Source organism: Oryctolagus cuniculus, chromosome 11 (assembly GCF_051225735.1).
Source record: "Oryctolagus cuniculus isolate XC-2025 breed Fujian yellow rabbit chromosome 11, ASM5122573v1, whole genome shotgun sequence".
NCBI classification, from domain to species: Eukaryota; Metazoa; Chordata; class Mammalia; order Lagomorpha; family Leporidae; genus Oryctolagus; species Oryctolagus cuniculus.
Window position 1 is genome coordinate 119,914,321 of NC_142877.1, and position 16,535 is coordinate 119,930,855.

Here is a 16,535-nt window from a genome sequence, read left to right on the forward strand (position 1 = left end):
TGTTGGGGTCCCCCCGGGGGCGTGCTCACGGGAGCGAGCACTTCTCCCCCACCCCCCCGAGCTCAGACACGGCAGGAAAGGTGGGCCCCGGGGTCTCGCGGATGCAGCTCGCACAGCCCCCAGTGGCTGGCTGGGCCCGCCGGGGGCCTTGGCTAAGCGGACACCCTGACAGCCACACACTCGCGGCCCGGTCGCCAGCCCTGCCGGTCAGGAGAGCCCCTCCTCTTCCCAGGAGGGAGGGACTAGCCCCACCAGGGACATTGCTCCAAGTCCTCTGTACAGTCATTCCCGGTCCACACACGAGCACTGAGAGACCAAGTCACCCTGCAACCTGCCGATCGCCCACCTCCACGGAGCTGGGGGCGCCAGAGGCGGAGACCGGGTCTCGGTCTTCCCACCTGTGAAATGGGGATCCCACTGCCTGCCCCTCCTCGCTCCGAGAAGCCAGGTCAGCAGTGTCAGGCCCGGGTGTGGCTGGGCCGGTCCAGCCTGCCGCCGCCTCTGCCTCCTTCCCCGGGTGGCCACGGGAGACGGGTCTGCCACCTCCCAGTGGTGAGGGCTGTCCTGGCTGGCCCAGAGCCACAGCGGCTCGGGCTTCCCGGCGGCCCGCCGTGCCACTCCTCTGCAGAGGTCGGGCTTGTGAACGCCCCTGGGGCAGCTTCGACGTGGGAGGGGTCCTGCGAGAGGCTCCGCCTCCTGCTCACCCCGCTGGGGACCAGGGCCCAGGCCTCACGGCCCTCGCTGGGGGCCTCCTGTTGGCCTTCTGGAACCTTCCACTTTCTCCTCCCAGTGCCACCCCCTCGGTCTCCTGCCCGTCTTCCTCTGGCCTCCATCCCCGCTGATCCCCTCTCCGTCATCATTTTTATTTATTTGAAAGGCAGAGAGAGAGTTTCCATGTGCTGGTTCACTCCCCAAACAGCCACAGCAGCCAGCGTTGGGTGGGGCAGACCATAAGCCAGGAGCCAGGAGCTTCCTCCGGGTCTCCCACATGGATCCGGGGCCCAAGCACGTGGCCCATCCTCACTGCTTTCCCAGGCCATAGCAGAGAGCTGGATCGGAAGGGGAGCAGCGGGGACTCGAACCGGTGCCAACATGGGATGCTGGCGCTTCAGGCAGGGCGTTAGTTACCCACTATGCCGGCCCCTTTCTTTTGTTTTGAACACAAGCCTCCAGCTCCCACGGCCCAGAGCCGGCCCAGGCCTGCAGAGGTCCCCTCCCGGGGCGCTACCTGTGCTCACTCAGCCGCCTCAGCCTCACGGCAGATGCCCGCCTAAGAGCACCCATGGGGAGCCCGGAATTAAGGGTGACACTGAGCCCAGTACCTGCGAGAGGCCCGACGCGCAGCAGTGACATACGTCCCCCCCCCCGACTCGGGCCACCCACTGCCCTCCCCCAGGTCACCCACTGCCCTCCCCCAGGTCACCCTCTGCCAGCCCCCAGGTCACCCTCTGCCAGCCCCCAGGTCACCCACTGCCCTCCCCCAGGTCACCCTCTGCCAGCCCCCAGGTCACCCTCTGCCAGCCCCCAGGTCACCCACTGCCCTCCCCCAGGTCACCCTCTGCCCTCCCCCACGTCACCCTCTGCCCTCCCCCACGTCACCCACTGCCGTCCCTCAGGTCACCCTCTGCCCTCCCCCAGGTCACCCTCTGCCAGCCCCCAGGTCACCCACTGCCGTCCCTCAGGTCACCCACTGCCCTCCCCCAGGTTACCCACTGCCCTCCCCCAGGTCACCCTCTGCCGTCCCTCAGGTCACCCTCTGCCCTCCCCCAGGTCACCCACTGCCAGCCCCCAGGTCACCCACTGCCAGCTCTGTCTCCGTCCCTCGTACCAGAGCCACAGCCAGAGAGCGGCGACAGGGGCCCCGCTCCAGCATGGACCTGAGGGACCCCTCCCCCCAACACCTCCACCAGCGCAGGGGCTCAGCTCCGTGGCTCCTGCAAGTCCCTGCATCCAGCAGGGGGCGCTCAGAGCCTGCCCAGGCAGAGGGCGCGCGGCCTGGGACAGCCCAAGCCTCTCCCCGAGTGCGGGCGGTGCCCACGGTGCGTTCCCCCTCTGCTCCTCAGCACCTGCTCCGGGCCAGGCTCCCAGTGACAGGGACAAGGCGGGCACGCGGCCGGCCTGCCGAATCGCGGGGGAGAACCCAAGGCAGCAAAGGCACAGCTTTTGGTTCTTTTTAAGATTTACTTGAAAGGCAGAGAGAGCTTCCATCGCTGGTTCACTCCCCAAACAGCCACAGCAGCCAGCGCTGGGTGGGGCAGACCAAAGCCAGGAGCCAGGAGCTTCCCCAGGTCTCCCACGTGCGTGCGGGGGCCATCTTCTCCGGCTCTCCCAGGCCATAGCAGAGAGCTGGATCAGAAGTGGAGCAGCCGGGACTAGAACCGGCGCCCATATGGGATGCCGGCACTGCAGGCAGGGGCTTTACCTGCTACACCACAGCGCTGGCCCCTTGGCAAGCAGTTTGGCAGAGCAACCAAAAAGGCGGGCACAAGAACAAGACTGCGGCGTCATCAGAGAACCGGAAGCCGTGCAGGTGCCCAGCAGTGGACCTGGCAAAGGCCGCGTCCCGGGGTTCAGGTGACCGAGCGGAGGGTCTCCACACACGGCGCTCAGACCCACGGATGCGCACGGCGCCGCCTGGCTGAACGCCGCATCCCAACCCGTGGTACCAGCCGAGTTCAAGCTGAACAAGGCACACAGAAACGATGGCAGGGAGACGCCAGCCCCCAGAGGACAAGGGACATGGTCACATCGTCCTCCGCCACCTGCGATGCTTGCCGATGTGAAAGACCGCAAGCAGTCCCCTTCCGCTCCGGCTGAGCAAGCCCACGAGACTCACCTCTCCCAGGCTGAGGCTCGGAACCCTGAGCGAAACAGCACAGAACCCACACGCAGCGCGGACGCGAGGGCCTGCAGGGGCGGGGCGGGGGGCACACCCGGGAGGAGGGGGCAGCGCGGATGAGCGGGCTCCTACACGGCCTGCAGCTCCAAGAGAAGGCAGGTTTCTGGGGCAGCCCTGGCCTGCAGCGCCGGCATCCCACATGGGCGCCGGTTCAAGTCCTGGCTGCTCCACTTCCCATCCAGCTCCCTGCTCATCGCCCAGGAAGGTAGCAGAGAGGAACGCAGGCTCAAGTCCTTGGACCCCCGCACCCATGTGGGAGACCCTGGCTCCGGCCTGGCTCAGCCCCGGCTGCTGCAGCCATCTGGGGAGTGAATCAGCAGATAGCAGCACTCTCTCTCTCTCTCTCTCCCCCTGTAATTCTGCCTCTCAAATAATTTTTAGCAAAAAGAGAGCAAGACAGGTGCAGGGGCAGGGGCAGGAACCCACACGGGGGCAGTGGTGCCCTGGGGGGGCAGGTACAGCGGCTGGAAGCCCAGTGACCACGCGCGGCAGCTGAGGGCGAAGAGACAAGGTGGAGTCCACGCGGTTGCCCCACTCAGCGTCACCCGTGGGGCTGGCCGAGGGGGCCGGGAGGGGCGGCAGAGGTCAGGGCCCTGGCCTGGGGACTGCCAGCTTCTGGTGGCTGTAGTGCAGCAGCCCTGGGGGGCGGCAGAGGGCAAGGGGGGGCCGCGTCTCGTGGCCTGTCAGTCACTGCTGTTCCCAGTGTGCACAGGGGCACGGGGGCTGTCTGGGAGGGAGCCGGCGGGGGCGGGGAGGGGGTGTGGTGAGGGTGGCCAGAGCCCGCCCACAACCGAGAGATGGGGCTGCCCCTCCCACCCCTCAGGGCCTGTCTCTGACCCCACCCTCTCGCTGGGGCTGCAGCCAGGCCTGGGTCTGGGTGTGCTCTCCAAGCCCCTGTGGTGGTGGTGGTGTGGGGGGGTGCCGGGGAGTGGCAGTGGCAGGTGGCCGCAGCCTTGGGGCGGGGGGGCTCTGAGACGTCCCACCACCAATCCTGGCCTGAGAGGGAGGACCCGCGGGGAGGGCAGCGTGAGCACCCCTGTCCCCGCCCCCTCTCCTGAGGCAGGGCGGGGCCTCTCCAGTGCCCCCTCCCCGGCCATGCCAGCCCCCACCCCGGCCCCACAGAAGCGAGAACACAGGACCACACACGGCGTTGCAATCATCCATCAAGTTTAATGCTTCGTACAGAAGGAAACTACAGAGGCGTATGTAAGACAAACACTTCTCTCTATCGTCACTATCGTCGGACGGTCCTCCCCGGTCCAGGCAAGCCCAGCTCCGGACACGTGGGCTGCTGCCCCCAGGGCCGGCCTCTCACACCCTCCCGTGACACTGAACGCAAACCCATTCGCGAAGAAGAGAAAGACAGCAGCGGACGTGGGACGTGGCCACGTGGACGCGGCAAGCCAGGCGGCACCCATCCGGCACCGCGTGACCCCACACAGGCCACCCTGCCCACCAATACAAGAATATAAAAATCTCGCTCAGCCGTGTGAACTGTAGTAAAATAGATCTGTATCGTACAGCACAGTTTCTCCCGGAGTCGTGAAATGGCAGGAGGGGTTCTGGCCAGCCCCCTCGCCCTGCACGTGTCCGCGTGCACGCGTGCGTGTGTGCGTGGCCATGGCCGCACGCGCACACGCGTGTTCAATGCAATTCGGCACCATGTGATACATGCTCGGGGCGGGAGCCCTGCGGCTCCTTGACACTTGTCTTGTGCTAAGTGGCTCGGGACCGAGCGGGCGGCAGGCGGGACGAGCCCGCACGGCCCAGCCGACACAGGAGCCGGTGCCCGAGCACCCGGGACCCTCGGCTCCCTGCTAACGAGGAGACGTCGAGAGGAGGGCACTCTCGCGTCTCCAAAGGCCAGGCTCTCCCCCAGGCCACTGCCCCTCCTCCCCCCTCCCCCCACGCCCCCCTGCTTGCTCCAGGGAGACCCTCTGCGGCGGCGGCGAAGACCACCAGGAGCAGCCAGGGAGTCGGCGAGTGCCTTCTCCCACTGAACATCTCACAGTAAAAACGCCATACAAAAATGCAACGTGGTTTTCTTTTTTTTTGGCATAGTGTGTGTACCGGCAAGAAAGGTGCGGCCGCATCGGCACAGGTGTGGCCAACGGGGATGGGACGAGGCTCCTCCAGCCATCAGCCGAGCGGTCCGCCGGGAGGAGAAGCCCCCGGGCGCTGCCCAGTACAGGGGCCGCCCAGCACGGCTCAGAAACTCAGCGATGGAAGACGGGCCCGGCAGACTGCTGCCCGGGGCTGCAGGCACCGCCAGGCCAAGGCCTCAGCCGCATCCCCTGGGGAGCGCGGGCCTCACGGTTTCAAGTGGAACAGCTGTAATCCTGAACCCTAATAATACTGACCGAAGGGGCCCGCGGGCTCTGCCCAGGCCAGGGAGGGCCTCGGAGGACCGCCCACTACCTCTACAACTCAGCTACGTCCCCTGCGGGACGGCGCCCTGGGCCGAGGGACCCCTCTCCCGCGGATGGGGACGGCTGGGCCCGGGCCCCTCACAGCCCCTCCTGGCTCCCGGGCGTCCCCTGGGGAGGCGAAGGGCGCAGAGGACTCCACCCCGCCCGTCTGGCTCTGAGAAACTTGCACAGCTTCCCCTCCCCCTCTCTCCCAGCCTCCGTCTACACTTGTTCCTGTCTGAATTAAGGCCGACAGCGCCCCCCGGTGGTGGCGGGAACAGGTCTCACAGCGCTCTGGGGGCCTGAGGGTCAGTTGTGGCCCTGGGGATGCTGTAGGGAGGAGTGCATGGCTGCCGCGGGGGGCTTGGTCCAGGGCCCGGCCAGCAGCGGGGCGGGGCTGGTGGTCGCCACGGCGACCTGGAGCAGCTGCTCGCCCTGGATCAGTCTCAGGAGGGCCCGGAGGCGGTCCAGGGACGACTGGGTGCCCCTCTGGCGGGCCAGCAGGCTCGTCTTAAGCTCCAGGCATTTCTGTCGTGGGAGAGGGGACGGAGAGGGGGTCTCAGAATCCACCTCTGGGGCATCCTGGGGCAGCCGCCCGCTCGGCGCTCCCCCAAAGCCCCCTCCTGCTCCACGGAGCCTGAAAGGAAGCAGGCAGCGGCAGAGCGAGTGAGGGCTGGGGCGCCGCGCACGGTGGGCGGGGACGTCCCCTAGGATGGCCGACGCTCCTGAGCCAGGCCGCCGCCTCTGTCCTCCTCCGCCTGCCTCGGATGGCCGACGCTTCTGAGCCGAGCCACCTCCTCGGCCCCCCTCCGCTGCCCCTGGGCCCACACTCCTAAGCCAGGCCTGCCCTCCTCTGTACCCCGCTGGGCCACGCTCTGCCAGGCCGCCTCCTCCACTCCCCTCTGCTGCCTGGCAGCAGCAGCGGTGAAGACCTCTGGCTTGCGGGCAGTGTGTGCGTGTGTGTGTGTGTGCACGTGTGTGTGTCTCTCCCCCCCCCACCCGCCCCCTCTGCTGTGTGGCACGTCCCTGGACTCGCGCAGCAAATGCTCGGGCTCAGAGGCTGCTTCTCGGGCTCCCAGACCCTCTTTCCGAATCTATGCGGACAGTCAGCTCAGAGCCTCTCCCCAGAGTACTGCAAGGATTTGGTGAGGAACTGCCTTTAAAGAGCGGCTTCAGGCCTGGCCCCGCCCTCACCACCACCACATTCATTGTCACCACCACATTCATTGTCACCACCATCACCATCAGTCATCACCACTACCATCATCACCAACACCATCATCACCACCACCATCATCACCAACACCATCACCACCACCATCATCACCATCACCGTCTGTGGTGGAATGAGACAGCCATGCCAAGATGGCTGCTGGCAACAGAAACTGCCTGGCAACAGGCCATGATTGGATGGCTTTGGAAACTGCCCAGCAACAGGCTGTGATTGGTTAGGGCATAGACCACCCCTTGACCGGATTGGCTTCCTTGGCTATATAAGCTGCTGTACCAACTGAAATAAACGAGTCTGTGGGCTGCTTGCCTCTGGCCTGCTTTCACCCCACTCCCGGGGTCTGTGTGGTGACTCCACACCTCTTGCCCTCACCACGCTCCTCCTCTCAGAATGAATCAACAGTAACAACCGTCACCATCACCATCACCACCATCACATCACCATCACCACCATCACCATCACATCACCATCACCATAACTTCACTATCACCACCATAACCACCATCTTCACCATAATTCACTACCATCACCTGTATCTCCACAATCATAACTCCACCATCATCAGCACCACCATCACCATTTCAGTCTTCACTACTGTCACTATCACCATCACCACCATCACATCACCGTCACCATCACCACTACCATCATCACTATCACCATCACCACCATCACCATCACCACTACCATCACCACCATCACCACCACCACCATGACATCACTGTCACCATCACCACCATCACCATCACCACCACTATCATCATCTTCACCATAATTCACTACCATCACCAATATCTCCACATCACCACCACCATTCTCACCTGGTCATCACCACCCTCTTCATCGCCCTGGCTCTCACCACCCTGTGTCCCACTGGACACGAGAGGAAACAGGTTCAGAGATGGGCAGGGCCTGGCCAAGGCCACAGAGCTGGGAAGGGGCAGAGCCAGGATGACTTGGTGGCCTGGCGTTTGCTGAGTCCCAGGGCCACAGCCCCACATCCAGACTGGCTGAGTGCTGCCTGCGGGGCCTCAGGAACGTCCATGGAGGTCCGGCTCCACAGCTCCACAGGCGGGCTCCAGGGGCAGCACCCGCCCACCCGGCTCCGGCTCCACAGCCTGGCTCTAGGGACAGTGCCCGCCCGCCCGGCTCCGGCTCCACAGCCGGGCTCCGGGGGCAGCGCCTGCCCGCCCAGCTCTGGCTCCACAGCCGGGCTCCAGGGGCAGCGCCCGCCCGCCCCGGCGCACCTTCACCGCCGACGCCAGCTGCCGGTCCCGCTCGCCCAGCTGCTGGTGCTCGCTCCGGAGCTCGCTGCCTCGCTGCAGCAGCTTCTGCTTCTCCTCTTCTTTCACTGGGACAGAGAAGGCGGGGCAGTGGCAGGAGGGCCGAGCCGAGGCCTGGCCTCGAGACGGGAAGTGCCCGGAGCCCCGTGTCCCGGTCCCTCTGCAGAGCTCAGGCCTGGGAGCGCCTGCACCCACCCAACTCCCAGAGGTCCCGAATGAGCCGAGGCCGGGGGGGAGGGGGGCGGCACCCAGGGACGCCTCACCTGTCTTGTGGGTGGCGCAGGAGTGCACGATGGCCAGCATCCCGGACCAGGGCACACCCTCATGTCTCTTTAAGGCCTAGGGGCAGATGGGGAGGTGAGCGAGTGGACAGGCCCTGGGATCGCTGGGGCCAGCCCGGCTGTGCCACCTCGGGGAAGGCATGCCCTCTCTGTGCCACGGTGACAGGGGCGGGGCCACTGCTGCCTCAGGGCCTCCACCAGGGACGACTTTCTGGGTCTCCCTCCCTGCTTGACCCAGGGTCCGCGGGATGTGGCTCAGACCCAAGGACTGACCCCTCGTCTCCTTCCCACGTCAGCGGCCTGACAGCAGCCACCCCTGAGAGGCAGGGGGCAAGCGGGGATGCCCGCCGTTGCACTGACGTGGGGAATGGACACCTGCTGCCCCTCGAAGGCCCTCAGGAAGCTGGGAGAGCCAGGCAGGCACAGTGCGGGCTGGCGGCTGCCACAAAGCCCAGGACTCTGGGAACCTACACCTCAGCAGCGTGTGCGGTCAGGACTGGGCACCACGTGTGGGGGCGGGGCAGGGGCCGGCCCAGGGCATCGCCGGTGCGCTGCCCACAGCTCTGCACACACGGCCGAGTGCCCGCTGCCGAGCGGGCCAAACTCCGTGTGCAAAGAATCACTTCCCATGATTCCCGGGGGCAGCCCGGGCGTGTCCACCTCTGTTCTCGTGAGGGGGCCTTTGCCCATACTTGGGTTAGCTTCTAGGAGCCCCTGAAGCAGGATCCGGGGTGTATGGCCCCAGACGCCCAACGTGCTAAGGTCGGGGACACCTGTTCACGCCCTCCCTGAGGGTGGCGCTGGGGGAGGGGCCGTACCTTCTGCTGGCACTTGGGGCATAGCCACACCCCCTTGGGCGGTGTCTTGAGGGGCGGATCGAGGCAGCCGAGGTGGTAGGCGCAGGGGCAGGTGCCGCAGGGCTGCAGGCCAGCCCCGCGCTTGCAGGCCGCGCAGCGTTCATCGTGGGTGATCTCGCTCTGAAAGAGAGGGCGGGGCCAGCTCAGCAGACCCAGGGAGGGCGAGGGGCGGGCCTGGTACGGCTCTCGCCCCTCCCCCCAGCTTTCCCTGCCCGAACAGGACTCTGGGCGAGGGTGGCAGTGAAGGGGGTCCCACTGCGGCCTGGGGAGGTCCCCCTCGGGGTTTGTATGGGACCGGAGACCTGTATCCCAGGAGCAGGGTGTGGCCACGGCTGACATCTTCCCGGGGGCACTGCCGTGGAGGGAGGGGCTGTGGCCGGACAGGAGCCTGGGCTCCTGGACGCCCTGGCGAGTGACCACAAGCCTCGGACTCCACTCCTGGATATAGGCTGACGCCAAGTGCTCCGTGTGCCCCAGCCCAGGCAGGTGCATGAGGCTGGTGGTGAGCCAAGGCCTTTGTGGTCAGTGGGCAGCACTGCCCAGGACAGGGACTGCGAGGGGGGGGGGCTCAGATGCCATCTGACCCTGCTCCTTGTCGTCCACCGACCTCAAAGCCGCCGAGACCGCAGGGCCTCCATCCGCGATGGCCGTGCCACGGGGCACTGCACACCAGATGTCCCTGAAGGCGGCAAGGCCCCCGCAACCCCCCCCCCCATTTCAGTGCACATGTCCAGGGAGGGTGGGGTGTCTGCCGGGGCCACATGGCGTGCTAGAGGCGGAGCCGGGAGTGGCACTGGTCACTGGCTCAAAGCCAAGCCTCCCCCATCAACCTGGGAACCATGGCCTCTGTGAGGGTGGGGCTCAGGCTGGAGGTATCTCCCGTCCCCGCCCTGGCTGGACACGAGTGTCTGTGGACACACTGCCAGGCTGGCCGATACACATGTGGCTGACAACACAGCCTACTGCTTCTCAGCAGTGGTGTGGCCATCACACACACAGGATCTAGAAAATTCCTCTAGAATTAAGTCAGACATTTAGGAAGGAAACCTCTGAGGCCATGTCTGCGAAGGAGGCTGCACTGGCCAGGGGCGTGGTGTGGGGGAAAATGGGAATGTGGGTGTGTGCGGCGAGACCCGGCAGGGTGGGCAGCAGAGGACCAGAGAGGGCCAGCTCTGCGGGGCAGGGGCCAGCTGCCACCCAGCCTCCCCTGCTGCCAGGGCCCTCTGTGGTCCCCAGCACCCCCGCACCTCAGGACTGGGCAGGGAGACCCCACCCCCAGGGTGCAGACGCGAGGGGACACGTACCTTCCAGCAGGGGTCCTCGTTGGCTAGCACAAGGAAGAAGGGCGGACAGCGTTAGTGGCACGGGAGCAGTGACCCAGGGCTGGGACCCAGCAGGGCTGGGGTGGCGGGGGTCTGCCCCAGGGCATGCTGGGAGCAGCAGAGGCCCAAGGCTGTCTGGTTTTCACACAAGGGCGGGATGTGCAGCCCCTGGACACTGGGTCTCGCGCCAGGCCGGGGCCAGGAGGTGGCCTCAGCAACAAGCCAGGGCGCTGCCCGTCCCAGGACCAGGGCCCTCGGTGGGAACCGAGGCTCCCAGAGCCCTCAAAGCAACTCCGTGTTGTCTCAGCTGCAAACCACTCTCATCCTAGTGAGTGCAAATGGCTTCCCCTGACGCACCTGTCAGTTACGCCCCCGGGGGAAGAACCGGCCCTGGGAGCCAGCCCTCAGGGTTCACAGTCCTGCCCTGATCACCCCACATGCCCCCGGGGGGAAGAACCGGCCCTGGGAGCCAGCCCTCACGGTTAGCAGAGTCCCACCCTGATCACCCCACACACGCCCCCGGGGGAAGAACCGGCCCTGGGAGCCAGCCCTCAGGGTTCACAGAGTCCTGCCCTGATCACCCCACACATCAACGTCCCAGCTCCGAGGAGCAGGCAGTCATGGGCCCATTCTATAGGTCAGCGCACTGAGGCCCAGGGGAGGCGTCACACATTGAGCACAAGGAATCCAAAGACACAGATGGTCACTTCCTGCCTGGAGGACAGCTTCTGCTTTCCTAAAAGAAGCGGCAGGTGACTTCCTGCCGCTGGATGTGTGTGGATGTGGGCCCCCCACACCCTGCAAGGGGCCAGGCTGGCATGGGAGGGCGGGACCTGTGCGGACTCAGGTAACGGCCGCAGGCCCGGTCCAGCCAGAGCGGGGCGGGGGGGGGGGGGGGTTGCCAAAGGCCTGGCCCAGTGGCCTGGGGTCCACAGGGACCCAGAGGCAGAGCTGGGCTCTCTTGATGCCCAGAGCAGCACAGGATGGTGGCCAAGGTGCGGATTAGAGCCCCCAGCCCCGCGGGGGAGGGGTCTGAGCAGCCTGCAGCCGGGCAGGACCATGAGGGAGCCCAGGCCAGGACCTGCCCCGGGCCACACACAGCCCTGGGCCAGGGGCGATGTGAGCGCCGGACGGACTGAGAGGTGTGCGGCCCCCAGCCCCGTGGGAGGCAGGTCCCACCGCAGCAGCCGTGGCCATCACGGGGCCTGGTTCTCCACTCGGAGTGAGGGGACAGCCTGGAGCCCTGGGTCCCCGCCTTCCACGTGACAGGGGCGGAGTCCCCAGCTCAGAGCTGCCCTATCGGCCCTGCCCTTCCCAAAGCCTCCAGGACAGAGGCCGGGCCGGGCCTCAGGGCCTTGGTAACCGCACAGCGATGCCCGCCAGGAAGCTGCTGAGGTCTGTGCCGTGGATGGGGCCAGGCTCGGGCACTCGGGTCTGTGGCCACCAGACAAAGACCGGCCAAAGCCAAGGGCCCAGACCAAGACCGGCCAAAGCCAAGGGCCCAGGGCAGGTCGGGCAGAAGCCGCACGGCCGCGGCTGGCACTTACCTCTCGCGGTGAGGAAGAGGGAGCTGTGCAGGTAGCTGGGGGCCAGCCGTTTCCTCTGCAGGGACAGAAGAGCAGACAGCGCTGATCCACCAGCCCCGCCCCCCCGGCCTGGGACCCCCCCCCCCCCCCCCGGGGCTCTGCTCCACAGCCATGTCCCCCCTCAGCCTGGAACCCACCCAGGGTGCTGCTCCACAGCCACGCCCCCCTCGGCCCAGGACCCACCCCCCAGGGCTCTGCTCCACCAGCCACGCCCCCCTCGGCCAGGGACCCACCCCCCAGGGCTCTGCTCCACCAGCCACGCCCCCCTCAGCCCGGGGACCCACCCCCCAGGGCTCTGCTCCACCAGCCACGCCCCCCCCCCACCTGGGACCCATCCACACGGCAGGGGGAGTCCCCTCCAGGGGTGAACCCTGGGGGCACGGAGGACGAGGGGCAGGGAGGGGGCGCTGGCCAAGGCCGTTCCCCACGGGAGGCCAGGGGCTCCCAGCTCTGCTCCCCAGAGGGGCTCATCGGCTGCAGGCTGGCACCGGCTCAGCACCGTCTCCCGGATAGTTTGCTCCACTGGCTCCAGGGTCAGGTGGGGCAAGGAGAGGCCGTGTTTGGCTCCCCCAATCCTGCAGACTCAGATGCAGGTTCTGGTACATTCCAGAAAGGGGGGGCTTTAGTCCCGGCTTCTGCAACCCCACGGTCCACACCCATGTAGAGGCTAGTGGTAGGGCCACAACTTTGGCTGTGGTGAGAAGGTTCTAGAACCATGGGACTGGTTCTAAAACCCATCTCTCTCAATGTGGCCAGGCCGCTCAGGGCCAAGGGAAGGGTATGTGGGTTCACGGCCCTGGGGGTGTGGAAGTGACTCCTGGTTTGCTACCGAGCCCACAGCCTGGGGGACCAGGTCTGGGTTCTGTCCACACAGCACGAAGACAGCAATGGAGACAGGGCCCTCAGTTCGGGGGACAGGCCGCTTCCTGGGACAGAATTCTCCGGGAGGGTCCCAGTGCCCGGGGGCGGGGCCTGCAGGGGAAGGCTCTCCCCACACCCAGGCCAATCACGGGGCCAGGACGGACAGGGGTTCCGACAGCCCCCCGCCCCACCCCCCGCTGGAGTTCAAGTCCACAAGATCCTGATTCAGGACAACCGGCCTGGACGGACCCACGGCCCTGCCTCCCACCCTCGGGAGTGGGGCCAGACGTGCCGTGTGCTGGCCTCTGTGTGCCACGCCCTTTCTCTCGGGACAGCGCCCTGGAGGCCCCCAAAGGCCTCCAGCCCGAGGGAGGAGCCCAGGCCGCGGGCTCTGAGGCAGCCCGAGCCCCTGCTGACCGCCGGCCAGCAGACCTTGACGTAGGTTTCATAGTGGACTCAGCTCCCTGGGCACGTGCTCCCGGCCCGGGTCGCACACCTGGGCTCCGGGACAGCCCGGCCAGAGGCACCACCCAGGGCAGCCGCGGAGACACGGGCTCTGTCTACGTCGGGATGGGCCCTGGACAGGGAGGCAATTTCTTGCCCTGGCTGCTCACCTGTGTGATGCCTGTCCTACCTGTCTAGAGCCATATGGAGGCCACACCGCCCACCAGGGCCCCTGGGGACACGGGAGGGAGTAGCGCCTGCGGCGGGAACACGCTGTCCCCACGCGTGACCGCTGGCACACACAGGTGGGCCCCGGGCTCCGGGTTAAGTGATAGAGATCCGAGGGGCTTCTGCCAGAGTCTTGGCGGCTCTTCCCCTCCCCTCCCCCTCCCCGCGCCGGATCACGCAGGAGGAAAGCCAAGCGGGCAGGTGCTCTCGGCACCAGGCTCCCGGCGCCGGCCCTGCGGCAGCACAACGGGCACCCTCACCTCCTGCTCCGTCTCCCACTCGGGGGCTCTCGCCGCACGAGGCCAAGACAGGGACGGGGTTTACAGCTGCCCAACCCCACTTCCGGGGAGCGGGGAGGGAGGCCCCAGGCGCCGCCCCCCGTGGGCCCCCACCTCTGTCTCCAGGAGGCCGCTGTAGGCGGGGTTGGCCGTGCTCCTCCGCTTGCGCTCCTGCCGCTTGCTCTGGATTTCTGCAAAGGCACAGACAGCGGCTCCTGGACCCTCCTGTCCAGGGCGCCCCTTGCTCACCAAGCCCCAGGCGCTGGCACCCCGTCCCGGGGAGGCCTCCGACGGCCGGGCAGCCTCCGGGACAGCTCCAGCTGCACGCAGATCGGAGGGAGAATGACCGCGCTCAGCACAGAGCCCGCCTGTCGCCTGGCTCACGGCCATCTCTGGGACCCTCGGGGCCGCAGCGCCCACTGGCCAGATGCTGGCCGCAGAGCGAGCCTCCCGGCCGCCCAGGTGGCCTCCGCCCGCAGGTCACCTCCACCAAGACCCGCGGCGGGACCGGCTCTGTGCACCTGAGGGGTTTCTCCTCTCGCTCCTGCCTTTGCTCCGACTGCCAGGCTTCCGCTACCTGCGGCTGTTTTCGCCTTCTTTTCTAACCTCTGGTTTTTCCCAAGCCTTTCCCACGCCTCTCACTGCTCCCTGGAAGGGACCAGACCCTCTGTGGAAGCAGCCAGGGTCCAAAGAAAGGTTTAGGATGATCCCACCCAACCTGGAGCATCGCGAACCAGCTGTCTCCACCGGGTGCCGTCCGCACCGCCCGCCAGCCCAGCCCGCCGCCGGCAGGAGCCTCACCTTCCAGGTGTTCCGTGGTGACCAGGCCCAGAGCTACCATGAAGGCGATTTTCTGAAGGGAAGACAGAGAGAATGAACGCGGCCTTCCGCTGCTCACGGCCCCACAGCTCCAGCCCGGAGACCCGGGAGGCCGGGAGGCGGCGGCTCACCCGGCTCAGCTGAAGCGCCCTTGAATCCTAATTGAAAACCAAGCATCGCCACACAGTGGAAGGCGGGGGCCCTATTAGGGCGCAGCCTGTGCGCACCGACACAGGGCTAGCGACACAGCTGGAGGCCTCAGCCGGCTGCACGGGCTCGGGTCCAGCTGCAGCCTGGTGGCGCCTGGTTACACATCCCAGGTGGACGGGGCAGAGTCCTGAGCAGCTGGCCCGTGTCAGTGGCCTTACCTGGGAGCACAGTAGGGAGGTGGAGCCCACGCCCTGCCCTGTGCCACAGCCCCTCCCCGCCTGCCCCCTCACTCACTGGCCTCTGGGGACCAAACAGCCAACTGCAGCCACGTTATAGCCAGACTCAGGTCCCACAGGCCCTCAGGGAAATTCCTTTTTAAAGATTTATTTATTCATTTGTTTGAGAGGCAGAGTTAGACAGACAGAGGGAGACAGAGAGAGAGGTTCCCATCCGCTGGTTCACTCCCCCAATGGCTGCAACCAGTCCGAAGCCAGGAGCCCAAGCCAGCTCAGCCATGACACCACAGCGCCGGCCCCAGCGGTGATTCAGGGTTCGCTCTTCCTAAGCTTACTGCAGGATATCAGACTTCTTGGTTGTAGTGAGTGTTCTTATTCTATTCTTTTTAAAAAAGATTTATTTATTTATTTGAAAGTCAATAACACAGAGAGAGGAGAGGCAGAGAGAGAGAGAGAGAGAAAGAGAGGTCTTCCATCTGCTGGTTCATTCCCCAGATGGCCGCAATGGCTGGAGCTGCGCCAATCCAAAGCCAGAAGCCAGGAGCTTCTTCCGGGTCTCCCACATGGGTGCAGTGGCCCAAGCACTTGGGCCATCCTCCACTGCTTTCCCAGGCCACAGCAGAGAGCTGGATCAGAAGTGGAGCAGCCGGGACTAGAACCAGCGTCCATGTGGGATGCCGGCACTGCAGGTGCCAGCTTTACCTGCTACACCACAGCTGGCCCCCGCGTGGTTCTCATAATGGTGGTCCCGAGTGGTAGAACTCCAACTCTGCCTTCCCATTTCAAAGCTGCCTCGATTTAAGCCGGTATGAAGCCCTGCGCTGGCGGCTGCTTCCCTTGGCAGCCACAGTCAGGCCTGCTGTGTCGGCTCCTGCGGCTGCCGGGGCCCGGCATGGCTCAGCTCCCGGTGTGAGGCCTCCCCGCTCTGTCCCCAGCAGGACGCAGGGCTGCCTGACGATGGCGCCTACTTTGGATCCCGCAAAACAGACACCCTTCAACCCACGCCCCCCCACCTGCTCTCTCCCAGGACCCCAGCTCCCCTCCCCAGGCCCCTCCGCTTCCAGAGGGTCCCGAGAGCTGGGGGTTGCAGAAGCTGCAGCCCCACCCTGAGGCGCTTTCCTGCGTGTGTCTCCACCCCGGCGCTGCGCACGCCCCGCGGGTGCTGCTCCCGTCGCCAGCTTCTCACCGCTGCAGCTGCACATTTTCCTAACTCCCCCGGCCGTACGCGCCCGTGTTTTCCGATTCCTTATTCGCCATATCTGTCTACAGGACCCTCCTTTCCCTCCAACTCCGCCCAGCAGAGCACCCGGCACCCGGCACAGCACCAACCCCGCCCCGCACCGGTCCAGCGCCCGGTGCCGGTGCCGATGGTGCTGCGCGCCGCCCTGGCTATCAGGCTCGCAGGCTGAAGGACTCCGCCCGCACAACCGCCCCGTGCAGCTGCGGCCGAAAGTGCAGGCTGCAGCGCATCCCCCATGCCCTGGCCTGATCCAGAACGGGGAGCCAGAGTGCCCGGGCGCTGCTCCCCGTGGTGGCTGCTTTGGGGACCGCGTGAGGATCGCGTGTCCTTGCGACACCTCAAGTGGGCGCTGTCACCACAGCGCCCGAAGCTGTAGCTCCCTTTGCCCTCCCAGGGTCAGCCCCAGGCTCGG

General features: G+C 66.3%; 1 protein-coding gene across 3 annotated transcripts in view; it reads right to left on the reverse strand.

The window, feature by feature from the left end:
• Window positions 1–4,939: 4,939 nt before the first annotated feature.
• The window catches only part of PHF21B (PHD finger protein 21B), a 52,733-nt gene continuing 41,137 nt past the window's right edge, over window positions 4,940–16,535 (reverse strand). Inside the window, exons 6-13 of one of the 3 annotated variants that reach the window (XM_070051536.2) lie at window positions 14,480–14,531; window positions 13,793–13,869; window positions 11,829–11,883; window positions 10,264–10,286; window positions 8,921–9,079; window positions 8,085–8,160; window positions 7,786–7,889; window positions 4,940–5,835 (exon numbers count right to left, since the gene is read on the reverse strand). In XM_070051536.2, coding sequence (XP_069907637.1) covers window positions 5,617–5,835; window positions 7,786–7,889; window positions 8,085–8,160; window positions 8,921–9,079; window positions 10,264–10,286; window positions 11,829–11,883; window positions 13,793–13,869; window positions 14,480–14,531 — 765 coding nt within the window. In that variant the 3' untranslated portion in view covers window positions 4,940–5,616. The remainder of the gene's footprint in view (window positions 5,836–7,785; window positions 7,890–8,084; window positions 8,161–8,920; window positions 9,080–10,263; window positions 10,287–11,828; window positions 11,884–13,792; window positions 13,870–14,479; window positions 14,532–16,535) is intronic. The other 2 variants (XM_070051533.2, XR_016216382.1) reach the window with 2 other exon arrangements.